The 15,683-nt window shown below is 36.1% G+C and overlaps 2 protein-coding genes across 2 annotated transcripts in view; one reads left to right on the top strand and one right to left on the bottom strand.

Annotated features, from left to right (window-relative positions):
- Positions 1-15,683, bottom strand: part of LOC142339968 (uncharacterized) — a 293,075-nt gene that overhangs the window by 155,066 nt on the left and 122,326 nt on the right. The window lies entirely within an intron of this gene.
- The window catches only part of LOC142339342 (uncharacterized), a 62,881-nt gene continuing 60,736 nt past the window's right edge, over positions 13,539-15,683 (top strand). The window contains exon 1 of the mRNA XM_075389323.1: positions 13,539-13,807. Within this exon, the coding sequence (XP_075245438.1) occupies positions 13,678-13,807 (130 nt within the window). The 5' untranslated portion in view covers positions 13,539-13,677. The remainder of the gene's footprint in view (positions 13,808-15,683) is intronic.

Below are 15,683 nucleotides of genomic sequence, written 5' to 3'. Positions count from 1 at the left end.
CTATATGTCCCTCTGCAAGAAGTTTTTTAATTTCAGTTTTTACTCGTTCTTGCAAATTGATGGGTACTCTTCTCCCTTTTGATGTTTTGGCTGGAAATGACGATGAAATTTAGATTTGACAATGTGTATTTTTGAGCGACCAATACGTGTAATAAGTTGAGGGAATTGTGCGATACGTGTTTTGAATGGACATTGAGATGTGATAGTGTTGACCATACTACCTTCCTATTTTGGGGTTTGAGTTACTGAAATTCCAAGAGCGTCAAATAGATCTCTTCCCACTAGTGGTTTTAGTCCATCACGAACTACTACAAATTCAGCTTCTTCAAGTCGCCATCCATTGCTCGCAATTGGTGCCTGTATCATACCTATCACGTTTATGGGTTCGTTGGAAAATGTTTTGAGTTCCTGGGGAGGCGCTATCATCAACCAACAAGCAAGAGGAGAATTTTCCACAATTTCCGAAGCAAGAGACTCGGGCAAAATACTGCACACACTGCCGGAATCAATGAGGAGTCCAACATGGGTGTTACCAATTTGTAGAATAGTGTTCTTTGGTTCGATCTGAATTGCGGTACTTGCGATGCTGGCGACCATATTGTCATCTGAGCTGTCTTAATCCGATTCGCATTGCGGGTTATAATTCATATTTTGTATAGCATTTACCGTTTGATCAATTGTAGTTTCTTCAACAGAGTTAACATTAGAGCGATTAGATTTGTTTGATGATGATTTTGGTTTTCTGCACACTCGCGAAAAATGGTTTTGAAGGCCACAATTGTTGCAAGTCTTGCCTCTCGCAATGCATTTGACTCTATGATTAGCTGACCAAGTTAGACCACAGTTCCTGCATAGTTGGTTTGGTGATCGAGGAAAGCTGGATGTAGTTGGTCGCTGATTCGGTGGTCGAAACGATCGTTGAGGAATTATTGCATTAACTTGCGGAGCAGATTGCGAGTTTGTAATTTGTAGTTGGTTTCTTTGACCTAGTTCCATGTTTATGGCCAAACGTAATGCTTGGGCTGGTTCTAAGGTTTCTCGCAACAATTCCCGTTGAATTTCTGGATCTAACATATTTGCAATAAATAAGTCTCTAATGAGGGTGTCTTCTTGACTTCCGAGCTCACAATTTTCAGAAAGTTCTTTCAATTTTCCGAAGAAATGTTCGATAGACTCTCCTCTTGTCTGTTTCGTGGTGAGAAGTACATATCTTTCGAATGTAATGTTGCGCTGACGAATAAATGCTGTTTCCCTGAGTGTCCAAAGTTCTGCTGTTGAGAGACTGTCCATCTTGAGATGTGGATTTTGACTACAGACAATTCGACGTCCTTCAGTGCCCAAACTGAGATATAGCAATGACACAGTCTTTCGATCGGCTTGTGCCCATGGCTTGTCTCCGCACATTATTCCTATCTCCAATTGTCTCTGGCACCGGTTTTCCCAGTTCATTTTTGATTGAGCGTTCCTCGCCAATCTTTCCCGCTCCGATTGTGCCGATGATCCCGTTACCCTAACCTCATAGATCGGTTCAAGTGGTAGTTGTACTGTTTCAGGTTTTGGTTCCAACAAAGTGTCTATTGTGATATTTTCCTTCGCAAGAAGCGCTAACTTGGCCTGCATCTGCCACTTTTCCCATTTCAGCGGCGGGTTTACACTAGGTTTATCCCAAAATGGCTCAATGCCAAGTGGAGTTCGTTTTTGAGCTGCTGACTGCGCCATGTCGTACGCGAGTGAAATTGCGTACTTGATCTTGAGTCGCGAGTTGTGTTTGTGTTCTATGTCCTACTTGCGCGGCGAGTGCGCTTTACACAATTTCCAAATGGATTCGCTTAGCGAATCGCGTAAGGACTAAATGTTTACTTTACTCAATGTGTAAAGACAGTTAATGAAGAATAAATTAAATTGGGCAACTGTACGCGAGAAGCAAACCTAAGAGAATGAAGAATAACGCAACTGTTATTCCAGAAGTCATAATAAATTGTGAACATTATTTTCCCGTTGTGGGAAAATGGTAGCAACAGACAAGCATGTGAAATAATAATGATTTATGCACATGCCCCTCATGAATAGGTACACTAATTAAAATAAGTACATCGTATGATAAGTTTCTTGCACTAAATTAATTTATGATGTACGACACACTGCTTTTCCGAGTCTATCTGCAAGCTCAACCCTGTAGACCAGCTGTTTATGTTTTTTTTAAAAAAATAATTTGTCCAAGAAATTTCTCACTGACAAAACTATAATTGATTTTTTGTAATGTCAAATATTTAGAAAGTTGTTTTATTCAATTTATGAGTTCTAAAAAGTTTTGAAAAGTTACAGTTCTATAAATGAGGCAAAAAATAAAATATGATCTTGTGATAAAAAGTTCATTCAAAAAGTCTCTGCAATCGCACAAGTTTCCTACCACTTGTGAAAACCTTCCATGTCACAGAAACAGTGCCGCAGACAGTTTCCAAAATACATGGCTTCTGTGATAAGTGAGACAGTCTCTCAGCCCATGTTGGTCAAAGAAAATCAATTTTTGGGAAAACCTTCTATAAAAGAGCTTTTAATGAGTCCGCGCCAGCTTTTCCAGAAAATTCTGTCAATTTTGCAGTGGTGTTTCTTAACCCTATTTCAAATAAATTGTTGGTTTAGAGGTTGGAGACATAGGCTGCCGCCGGAAAAATAATTGAATTGAACAAACTATTTGGAGAACTGAAACTGGTTTTGCGCAAAAATTGAGTTTTAGATTAACAAGGTATAATAATTGTTCAGACAGTTTCCAAAGAGCCTTGCGAGAACTCTTCAGTGCTTGCTTGGCAATCTTTAAGTCCATGCTGGTCAAGGAACATCAATTTTTTCAGAACATTTTCTGTCAAATTGTTTTCGCTCACTACGCACAAAATTTTCCAATACATTCCTTATTTTTTTTCGGTAGTATTTCTGTATATCTATTTCAAATTGATCGCTTTTGTAATTGTAGAGGGCATAGGTTGCCGCAAAAAAAACAATAAAAACAACTGAATAGAGCAGACCATGTGCAGAATTAAGCTTGACCTTCTGCAGGTTGCGTTTTTGGTTAAACTTTGCAACGGCATGATGTGCTTTAATAACAAAACAGTTTAAATAGTGTCTTTGTGATATACAAAAAATCTCAAACGTTTGACTCTGGCTAACAAAAGAAAAAGGTGTTAGTGTACATGAATGCTTTACAAGATAGAAAACTTTAGTCGTCTTTTGATAGTTGGCCTCCTCTTCAATTTTTTCGAATTTGCAAAAGTGGAGTTGATGGCTTTTGATTTTGAAGTTATCATTCTAGAGGTTTCTCGGAAAGTATAATTCGAGTACTATAGTCGTCCCATTTTAACAAACTTTGATATCAACAGATTTGAATCAATAAATTGAAATGCCTTGCCTTTTGTAATCAATTAAGCATGCGTAGAACGGGAGGCTGCCTTAAGACGGGAGGCTGCATGCATTGTCGAGAGGCCAGGTAGAAAACCATATTGGGTTGGCGGTAGTGTTCAGCAATTTTTAACCACATTGGTAAAAGCTGATAAATTATTCCTGTGATCAGTTTGTAGAAACAAGACACCAAATTATTTTCTTTTTAGGGACATGGTTCTTTTTTGACCCTTTAGTTGGCATAATGGTTGTATGTACAATAATATCCAGATGTAAACAAGTAAACTCCCTGTAAAACGGGGATTTAATAATTGAAAAAAATAGTTTTTAATTACGAAGAAATCTTTGATGCAATCGTTTGTTATGCCATGTGGTCCTCCAAATTCGCCGTTTTAGAATTTTGAGAGTTCTTTGGTGGTTGCCATTATTGTGAAATGGCTTCAGTAATAGTCATAGTTAAGGAAAGATTGATCATGGTTGCCTGAAACGTGGGCTTGGATTATTTGGAGGCTCCCAAGCCTTTATTGTAGTTTCCTTCCTCTGAAAAACACCAGATTTTATTTAGATTCCCCTCATTTCTATTAAATTCTGTTTTAATTACATAGTTTTATGGACTGATTAGATGTTTTTTTCTCTCTACATTACATTCTTTTCTGAAGGTTTGTTTCTTTTAAAAAAACGTGATCCTTCATGAAACCTGTATGTATTGAGCTTTCAGTTGTTTCTGCAGCAGGTACATTTTCCATAAAACTTCTTGTTGATTTTTTATTAGCAGAAACGGATGCTGATTTATAGATTGCCTTGAAAAAATGTGAGTACGATTTTTTTTTAACGATGTTGTTGGTTTTTGCGCTTCTTTCATCGCTTTTGACTGTTTACCAAGGTTTATTCTGCGTGCTTGCTTTGTCTACTTGCTGTGTTTGCTCTTAAAGTCAACACTGCATACTACCTGTTTGTATGTCTTTTAGAAAATGTCGTTTATATCTAATGGTCTGACGTGACTCATAACTCTGTTGATTACAAAGATTAAAAATATTACGTTTTTCCTGTTTTGAGATTCGTGCATACGTCAGTTTCGTTTTTGCAGTGCCTGTCTCAGTTATTCATCAGAAAATCACATAGAAAATCAGCGTGATTTGCGGTATCGAGTCTACAATTGATGTCAACTCCGAGTATTATATGTAAACTGCCATAGCAATATTGCATAACTTTAGTTATTTCCCGATTAATGAATTTTTTATTCGTATTCGTTTCACAATAGGCTGCGATAAATGTGAGGTTAAGTTCTTCAATTTCAATCGCTACGGCCATATAGTTTTTTTTATGAAACTTCATAGTTAGTATTTCGGTGCTTACTATTGCTATTGATATACCTTTTTATGGTCTGCCTCGAACACTATGTTTTTTATTGTAGTTAAACAGATAAAATTAATTATGTCCAGTGTTTTGATACTAAAGGTTTCGATCAAAAACAGCAAGTCGTGCTTTAAAACTTCATTCAAGCATGATTCCCACGCGGTTCTTGGCCCTTTTGATATTCCAAATTTATGAGCTTAGCCTGACGGAGAATACTGAATTGAACGTTTGTCGATAGTCTTTTGAAGAAGAAGAAGATTGAACTGAACATCAGAACCCACTGACAAACCAACAAATGATTTTTAAAATGTAAATTGTCTATATAGTGTAGTTGTTTCATCCAGTATGTAATTTTATAAAACTCCCGTGATTTTTAAAAATGAGGGACAATAAAGTTTATGATCGTTTGATAAAACATTTCGTTCACAAAATCTGCAGACGCCAAAGTTTTCCTCCCATTTCTAACAGCCTTTCTTGCAGCAAAAACAGTTGTGCCAACATTTTCCACATAAGATATGAATAAGAGAGGAATACTGAACTGATTGTCAGCTCCCACTGACAAGTTCAAGAATGGTTTTTACAATGTTAATTATTTCCAGTGTAGTTATTTTATTCAATTTGTGAGTTGCAGATTTTTTGAACTAGTCACAGTTTTTAAAAAGAAGCACAATAATTATATGATTGTCTGATAAAAAAATTTCTGCGCAAAGTCTGCAGACGCACACGTTTTCCGAAAAATTTCTTCGATTTTGCGATTGTGTCACTTTATCTCTATTTCGAATAGACGGTGGGTGCAAAAGTTGAGGCCATAGATTGCCGCCGGAAAGTTAAATGAATTGAAGAGACGATGTGAAAAAATAAAGCTGGTTTTCGCAAGTTCAAGTTTTGATTAATTTTTGCAAAGAATTGATGGTGTTTTTTAAATTAAATGGTTTAAGTTGTGTCTTGGTGATGAGATTTTCAGATGATTCCAAGATATTTGTTTCTGCAGCAATTACGATTCTTTATAACACCATTTTGTTAAAGTTGTTTTAGCAGAGGCGGCTGCTGATTCATATATGACCCTGGCAAAATTTGAGTACGACTTGTTGATTTTACTCGATGTTGTAGGTTTCTACGCTTCTTTCATCGTTTTTGACAGCTCATCGATGTTGTTCGCGTACTTGCATTCGTCTACGTGCTGCTGTTCCAAGTTTGCCTTTAAGACAACACTGCATATCACCTTCATGTTTTTCGTTAGGAACGTGTCTCATTTCTATTTGTGTGACTTGGATAAAAACTCTGCTGTTTACGAAGATTAAGTCGATTACGCCTTCACCGTTTTGAGATTTGTACGTTGGTGTGTTATTTTTGTTGATACAGTGCATGTCCCAGTTTTTCAGCAACTCAAATAGAGAATCACGGCAAGTCGTTGCACCGAGTCTACATTTGAAGTCACTTTCGAGTACTTTATGCCTAAAGCCATGGCAATTCTGCATAACTGCGGTTTTTTCCTGATAAATGAATTCCAAATCCGTTTTCGGTTCAAAATAGGCGGCGATAACTATGAGGTTAAGTTCTTCTATCGCTACGGCTATGTGGTTATCGTTCCGTGATATACATTTAAAGGCGATTTTTATGTGCTTACTGATTGCTATTGATATACAACTTTGTGGTCTTCCTGGACCGCTATATTTTGCTAAGGCATTATAACAGTTAAAATTCTGTATATTCAGTGTTTTGGTACTGAAGATTTCCGTCAGAATGAGAAAATCGTGAATTAGAGCTTCCATCAAATTTGATTCCAAAGTTGTTTTTGCTGCTTCGAGGTTTAAGGACACCTTTGCCTGATGCAGAAGAATAATGAATTCAACGTTTGTCGTTATCTTTATGAAGAACTAAAAGAACATCAGGTCCCAGATCACAGACACTTAGTCATGGTGATCTCGTTTGAACTATCTGATTACCCTTTATTTTGATTTTTTTGCATGGATGTTGCCTCCTTTTGTTCGTATGTTCGGCTATCAGTTTTCTTCGGGGCTCTCTTTCAGATGTTGTGAGGTCTGGATGCATGCATAGACATTTAAGACGCTCAGTTTCTTTTAGAAACTTTGCACTTTACAATTCATCCAACTTCATTTTATCCCTTTTCTCCAGAAAATTCTGTTAATTTTGCAGCGGTGTTTCTTAACCCTATTTCAAATAAATTGTTGGTTTAGAGGTTGGAGACATAGGCTGCCGCCGGAAAAACAATTGAATTGAACAAACTATTTGGAGAACTGAAACTGATTTTGCGCAAAAATTGAGTTTTAGATTAACAAGGTATAATAATTGTTCAGACAGATTCCAAAGAGCCTTGCGAGGACTCTTCAGTGCTTGCTTGGCAATCTTTAAGTCCATGCTGGTCAAGGAACATCAATTTTTTCAGAACATTTTCCGTCAAATTGTTTTCGCTCACTACGCAAAAATTTTCCAATACATTCCTTATTTTTTTTCGGTAGTATTTCTGTACATCTATTTCAAAATGATCGTTTTTGTAATTGTAGAGGGCATAGGTTGCCACAAAAACAATTAACTGAATAGAGCAGACCATGTGCAGAATTGAGCTTGATCTTCTGCGGGTTGCGTTTTTGGTTAAAATTTGCAACGGCATGATGTGCTTTAATAACAAAACAGTTTAAATAGTGTCCTTGTGATATACAAAAAATCTGAAACATTTGACTCTAGCTAACAAAAGAAAAAGGTGTAAGTGTAGATGAATGCTTTACAAGGTAGAAAACGTTAGTCGTCTTTTGATAGTTGGTCTCCTCTTCAATTTTTTGAATTTGCAAAAGTGGAGTTGATGGCTTTTGATTTTGGGAAGTTGTCATTCTAGAAGTTTCTTGGAAAGTATAATTCAAAATTGTTTAAATTATGTTTTAAATGTGAAAGACTGCTGCTACAGAGTACTAGAGTCGTCCCATTTTAAAAAACTTTGATATCAACAGATTTGAATCAATAAATTGAAATGCCTTGCCTTTTGTAATCAATTAAGCATGCGTAGAACTTTCCACAGTTTCACGTTTATTTTGATTGTTTCCTTAAGACGGGAGGCTGCATGCATTGTCCAGCGGCAAGGTAAAAAACCATATTGGGTTGGCGGTAGTGTTCAGCAATTTTTAACCACATTGGTAAAAGTTGATAAATTATTCCTGTCATCAGTTTGTAGAAACAAGACACCAAATTATTTTCTTTTTAGGAACATGGTTCTTTTTTGACCCTTCAGTTTGCATAATGGTTTTATGTACAATAATATCCAGATGTAAACAAGTAAACTCCCTGTAAAACGGGGATTTCATAATTGAAAAAAATAGTTTTTAATTACGAAGACTTCTTTGATGCATTCGTTTGTTATGCCATGTGGTCCTCCAGTTTCGCCGTTTTAGAACTTTGAGAGTTTTCTGGTGGTTGCCATTATTGTGAAATGGGTACCAGGCTTCAGTAACAGTCCTAAGTAAGGAAAGAATAATCATGGTTGCCTGAAACGTGGGCTTGGATTATTTTGAAGGCTCCCAAGCCTTTACTGTAGTTTCCTTCCTCTGAAAAACACCAGATTTTAATTAGTTTCCCCTCATTTCTATTAAATTCTGTTTTAATTACATAGTTTTATGGACTGATTAGATGTATTTTTCTCTATATATTACATTCTTTTCTGAAGGTTTGTTTCTTTTAAAAAAAACGTGATCCTTCATGAAACCTGTGTATGTATTGAGCTTTCAGTTGTTTCTGCAGCAGGTACATTTTCCTTAAAACTTCTTGTTGATTTTCTATTAGCAGAAAAGGATGCTGATTTATAGATTGCCTTGACAAAATGTGAGTACGATTTTTTTTGAACGATGTTGTTGGTTTTTGCGCTACTTTCATCGCTTTTGACAGTTTACCAAGGTTTATTCTGCGTGCTTGCTTTGTCTACTTGCTGCGTTTGCCCTTAAGGTCTACACTGCATACTACCTGTTTGTATGTTTTTGAGAAAATGTCGTTTATATCTATTGGTCTGACGTGACTCAGAACTCTGTTGATTACAAAGATTAAGAGGATGACGTTTTTACTGTTTTGAGATTCGTGCATATGTCAGTTTCGTTTATGCAGTGCCTGTCTCAGTTACTCATCAGAATCCAGCGTGATTAGCGGTATCGAGTCTACAGTTGATGTCAACTCCGAGTATTATATGTAAACTGCCATAGCAATATTGCATAACTTTGGTTATTTCCAGATTAATGAATTTTTTATTCGTATTCAGTTCACAATAGGCTGCGATAAATGTGAGGTTAAGTTCTTCAATCGCTACGGCCATATAGTTTTTTTTTGATGAAACTTCATAGTTAGTATTTCGGTGCTTACTATTGCTATTGATATACCTTTTTATGGTCTGCCTCGAACACTATGTTTTTTATTGTAGTTAAACAGATAAAATTTTTTATGTCCAGTGTTTTGATACTAAAGGTTTCGATCAAAAACAGCAAGTCGTGTTTTAAAACTTCATTCAAGCATGATTCCCACGCTGTTCTTGGCCCTTTTGATATTCCAAATTTATGAGCTTAGCCTGACGGAGAATACTGAATTGAACGTTTGTCGATAGTCTTTTGAAGAAGAAGAAGATTGAGTTGAACATCAGAACCCACTGACAAACCTACAAATGATTTTTAAAATGTAAATTGTCTATATAGTGTAGTTCTTTCATCCAGTATGTAATTTTATAAAACTCCTGTGATTTTTAAAAATGAGGGACAATAAAGTTTATGAAAAACACCAGATTTTAATTAGTTTCCCCTCATTTCTATTAAATTCTGTTTTAATTACATAGAAACACCAGATTACATAGAAACACCTTACATAGAAACACCTTAATTACATAGAAACACCTTCCTCTGAAAAACACCAGATTTTAATTAGTTTCCCCTCATTTCTATTAAATTTTGTTTTAATTACTTAGTTTTATGGAATGATTAGATGTATTTTTCTCTATATATTACATTCTTTTCTGAAGGTTTGTTTCTTTTAAAAAAAACGTGATCCTTCATGAAACCTGTGTATGTATTGAGCTTTCAGTTGTTTCTGCAGCAGGTACATTTTCCTTAAAACTTCTTGTTGATTTTCTATTAGCAGAAAAGGATGCTGATTTATAGATTGCCTTGACAAAATGTGAGTACGATTTTTTTTGAACGATGTTGTTGGTTTTTGCGCTACTTTCATCGCTTTTGACAGTCTACCAAGGTTTATTCTGCGTGCTTGCTTTGTGTACTTGCTGTGTTTGCCCTTAAAGTCAACACTGCATACTACCTGTTTGTATGTTTTTGAGAAAATGTCGTTTATATCTATTGGTCTGACGTGACACAGAACTCTGTTGATTACAAAGATTAAGAGGATGACGTTTTTACTGTTTTGAGATTCGTGCATACGTCAGTTTCGTTTATGCAGTGCCTGTCTCAGTTACTCATCAGAAACCAGCGTGATTTGCGGTATCGAGTCTACAGTTGATGTCAACTCCGAGTATTATATGTAAACTGCCATAGCAATATTGCATAACTTTGGTTATTTGCAGATTAATGAATTTTTTATTCGTATTCGGTTCACAATAGGCTGCGATAAATGTGAGGTTAAGTTCTTCAATCGCTACGGCCATATAGTTTTTTTTTATGAAACTTCATAGTTAGTATTTCGGTGCTTACTATTGCTATTGATATACCTTTTTATGGTCTGCCTCGAACACTATGTTTTTTATTGTAGTTAAACAGATAAAACTAATTATGTCCAGTGTTTTAATACTAAAGGTTTCGATCAGAAACAGCAAGTCGTGTTTTAAAACTTCATTCAAGCATGATTCCCACGCTGTTCTTGGCCCTTTTGATATTCCAAATTTATGAGCTTAGCCTGACGGAGAATACTGAATTGAACGTTTGTCGATAGTCTTTTGAAGAAGAAGAAGATTGAATTGAACATCAGAACCCACTGACAAACCTACAAATGAATTTTAAAATGTAAATTGTCTATATAGTGTAGTTGTTTCATCCAGTATGTAATTTTATAAAACTCCCGTGATTTTTAAAAATGAGGGACAATAAAGTTTATGATCGTTTGATAAAACATTTCGTTCACAAAATCTGCAGACGCCAAAGTTTTCCTCCCATTTCTAACAGCCTTTCTTGCAGCAAAAACAGTTGTGCCAACATTTTCCAAATAAGATATGAATAAGAGAGGAATATTGAACTGATTGTCAGCTCCCACTGACAAGTTCAAGAATGGTTTTTACAATGTTAATTATTTCTAGTGTAGTTATTTTATTCAATTTGTGAGTTGCAGATTTTTTGAACTAGTCACAGTTTTTAAAATGAAGCACAATAATTATATGATTGTCTGATAAAAAAAGTTCTGCGCAAAGTCTGCAGACGCACACGTTTTCCGAAAAATTTCTTTGATTTTGCGATTGTGTCACTTTATCTCTATTTCGAATAGACGGTGGGTGCAAAAGTTGAGGCCATAGATTGCCGCCGGAAAATTAAATGAATTGAAGAGACGATGTGAAGAAATAAAGTTGGTTTTCGCAAGTTCAAGTTTTGATTAATTTTTGCAAAGAATTGATGGTGTTTTTTAAATTAAATGGTTTAAGTGGTGTCTTGGTGATGAGATTCTTCAGATGATTCCAAGATATTTGTTTCTTCAGCAATTACGAATCTTTATAACACCATTTTGTTAAAGTTGTGTTATCAGAGGCGGCTGCTGATTCATATATGACCCTGGCGAAATTTGAGTACGACTTGTTGATTTTACTCGATTTTGTAGGTTTCTACGCTTCTTTCATCGTTTTTGACAGCTCACCGATGTTGTTCGCGTACTTGCATTCGTCTACGTGCTGCTGTTCCAAGTTTGCCTTTTAAGAAAACACTGCAGATCACCTTCATGCTTTTCGTTAGGAACGTGTCTCATTTCTATTTGTGTGACTTGGATAAAAACTCTGCTGTTTACGAAGATTAAGTCGATTACGCCTTCACCGTTTTGAGATTTGTACGTTGGTGTGTTATTTTTGTTGATGCAGTGCATGTCCCAGTTTTTCAGCAACTCAAATGGAGAATCACGGCAAGTCGTTGCACCGAGTCTACAATTGAAGTCACTTTCGAGTACTTTATGCCTAAAGCCATGGCAATTCTGCATAACTGCGGTTTTTTCCTGATAAATGAATTCCAAATCCGTTTTCGGTTCAAAATAGGCGGCGATAACTATGAGGTTAAGTTCTTCTATCGCTACGGCTATGTGGTTATCGTTCCGTGATATACATTTAAAGTCGATTTTTAAGTGCTTACTGATTGCTATTGATATACAACTTTGTGGTCTTCCTGGACCGCTATGTTTTGCTAATGCATTATAACAGTTAAAATTCTGTATATTCAGTGTTTTGGTAGTGAACATTTCCGTCAGAATTAGAAAATCGTGAGTTAGGGCTTCAATCAAATTTGATTCCAAAGTTGTTTTTGCTGCTTCGAGGTGTAAAGACACCTTTGCCTGATGCAGAAGAATAATGAATTCAACGTTTGTCGTTATCTTTATGAAGAACTAAAAGAACATCAGGTCCCAGATCACAGACACTTAGTCATGGTGATCTCGTTTGAACTATCTGATTACCCTTTATTTTGATTTTTTTGCATGGATGTTGCCTCCTTTTGTTCGTATGTTCTGCTATCATTTTTCTTCGGGGCTCTCTTTCAGATGTTGTGAGGTCTGGATGCATGCATAGAGATTTAAGACGCTCAGTTTCTTTTAGAAACTTTGCACTTTACAATTCATCCAACTTCATTTTATCCCTTTTGCACGGTATGCATAGGAGCTGTTTAACCTATGGGTTGATATGGGTTGTATTTATCAATGGTTTGACAATCAGCCTAAAAGAAGAATACTGAACAATCAGTTTATAGAAAACTTTTTTCTTTCAATCGAAAACATGCATACAATTTTTCTTACAAAACGAATTTTTTTAAGATTATCAAAATAATTTTATCGTTGTCTTTTAACAGAAACAAATCGCGTTTTCCGACTTCCGTAGAAATAAAGAGAAGTTTTAACAGCAGAAGACGAAACTGTATACAGAGTTTACCAAATATTATATCAAAATTCCATTAAATCACCTCTCTCATTAGAACCTGGAGATTGACTCTGGAAGCACATCGGTTTGTATAAACGTTGAGTTATGAGTAAATCACTGTGAAACGTATTACCAATTATCAATGTATTTGTTGAAGGAGGTTGAAAAAAAATGAGTTTACTTTTTATTAGGAAGAGATTTTTTTTTGTTGAATACCTTTTACAATCAATGCATATCTTCAAATTTTCGATTCGATTTTCTGTGTATTATTTTGTTCTTACTTTGTACTCAATTTAGTTTTTCAGTGTAGCCCCTCTAAAACTATATATAGTATCTCGTGTTAAAGAGGTTAAAGAGGAGGTAAAATGTTTATTTTTTAGAGCTTGAATTTTTTCTGTAGAAAAACTGCAGTTAAGTTTGTTGAGCGTACCCCTCAGCTATAAAGTCTGCGAGTGTTTCACATTATAACACCCGGGTCTCGAATTATAACCCCTGCTGGAGCGTGGTCATTTAGGTTTTGATTAAAATCTTTTAATATAATTATTAAAAGATTTTTATATCGATAAATAATTATTAAAATGCAAGTTTTTTTTCGTGGAGGAGGGCTATAAAGGGAATGACACAAAGTTCCTATTCAATAGCATGCCAACAAAATAATTTCAGAACGGGCCGTAGGAAAGAAAGTTCTGAAGGAGGCAATGTTGCGTACCGCCGAGCAATTTCGAGCCGTTCCATCCTACCCATCGGCTGATATTGGCCAATTGTTTTCCAATGCCTTGAAAGCTTTTCCTTTTCAGATTCTTCATTGTAATTAATGTCGATTCAGTCATACAAAGATGGAGAACGCAAGTGTCTGTAATAGACCTAAAAGAGTTAGAAAAGATTGCAGTCCCACCAAACTGCCGAAAACAGTTTCCGTTGAACAGAGCCCCGGAGATGTTGGTACGATCCCTGAGGAAAAATCAGGTAATTTGTTTAAAATGTATATCTGTTACCATATCTAGATATTAATATTATGAATGTGGTAGAGCTACAAGGGGGTGAGTACCGAAGTTGAATTTGCGGATTAGCACAACAGTTTGCTCATAAAAATGAACGTCCAGGCGAAAGGATTTGATTCGTTCCAGTGTGAATCAAGGTAATTCAGCATTATCTCAATTAGTGTCCCCTTCAACTTTGTAGTTAAAGAGATCAGTTTCCTGCGGATTCCTTTTTTAGAAGTAAGGTAAAGCCACGTCTGCTTCCCAGTTTCTGTAGGGAGTTCATTTTCGGGAACATCCATTTATAATATACAACCAACGGGCTTCAGTATGGTGGATAAGCTTTTTTGAAGAAAGGTTTATGTGGGCAAAGAGATTAATTTTGAATTAAAACAGATAACAATCTGAACCTGACAGACTTCAAAAAAGAAAGCTTAATGAAGACCAGCTCTTATTACTGTTTCTATGATGGTGCAATCTAGTGCTCCTCTGATCTATTTTATGCCGGAATAAATGTTATCGATTAAATACATAAAGAATGGTTCGATTCAAGTTGATCCACTTTAAAATGACTGCATTTCCTGTTGCTCTGATTTTAAAAGTTTAATGTTTCTTAAAACCGTTATTTCAAAATTTCATAAAAAATGTTCACCTCTAAATTTCTGATTGGTTCGCAAAACGTTTTTTAAGGAAAAATAGCAGTACGACTGAAGAGTGAGAAATTTTTTTTATTAAACTGGACCTGAATTTTGGGAGACTTGAAAAGTGCTGGACATCGCTTGAAGCCACGTCTCAGCCACGATGTGTTGTCTCATCCATATTGTGTATTTTACTCATCATAAAATAGTTTTTTTGTTTTGTTTCAGTTTAGTTTTTTTTTGTAGAAAGTTGTTTCTGTTTCATTGCTTAATGTAATAAAAAAGTTTTTTCAGGTAAGTGCACCTGAACGCGTTCAGGTAAAAATTTACCTGAACTACAGTTCAGGTGTGTTTCAATTGTCTTTACACCTGAATTTCACCAACAACCAATTACCTGAACACGATTCAGGTAAATTTACCTGAACATTTTTTAGAAAGACCAATCTGTCGACGAGAAGATTGGAGATTCTATGAAAACGGCGTGCGATAAGGTCAATCAGAGATTTTCGGCTGTAGTGGCTGTGTTAAAATCTGCGGAAATATTCGAGTATTTGATGAAACCGCAATTGAAAGCCGAGGAAAAACCGGCCAACCGGAAAACTTGTTTTAGTGAACAAGGGGTCAAGGAAGATCCATCGAAGACAAACGATAGAAACATTGTCACAACCAATGAAGAAGTGATTGAAATACTGGATCTGATTGGCGTAAAGCGAGAAATCAGGAACATAAGTGACTCGGAAAATTTCACAAAGAGAAAAGGCAGGATTTGTGCTTACCTATCATCACAAAACGCAGATCTGAACTCGCGCCCTGGGTCAGTCATGGATCGTCTCACCTTATCAAAAAATTGAATACCCTTCAACTAAAGCAGCAACGGAAACCAACGCCCACAACTAAACTCAAAATCGAGCATGTGCAAACGAATCTTGCTCTAGCACTTCAACACGACCAAAAAGAGCATGAACTTCGACTCTTCCAAGATGGCAAGTTTACTGACATACAACGCTACTTCAAGTCTGTCACCAAGTCAAGTTCTGTGCCCGCCGAAATATTCCTGAATCACCGATCAGCTACTACTGACGCTGCTAAAGCCGACCTGTTTAACGACTACTTCCAGTCAGTGTTCACACAGATGCCTTACAGAGTCAAAACAGACAAGAACGTTGTAATTCAGTTGAGCCACGTCTACTTCACCACCGAAGAAATCCAGAGCTCACTGCTGCA

The sequence above is a fragment of the Convolutriloba macropyga genome, chromosome 5 (genome assembly GCF_964194025.1).
Source record: "Convolutriloba macropyga chromosome 5, txConMacr16.3, whole genome shotgun sequence".
Classification (NCBI taxonomy): Eukaryota; Metazoa; Xenacoelomorpha; order Acoela; family Convolutidae; genus Convolutriloba; species Convolutriloba macropyga.
Note: the sequence above shows the minus strand (reverse complement) of the source record. Positions and strands in the feature narration are given on the sequence as shown.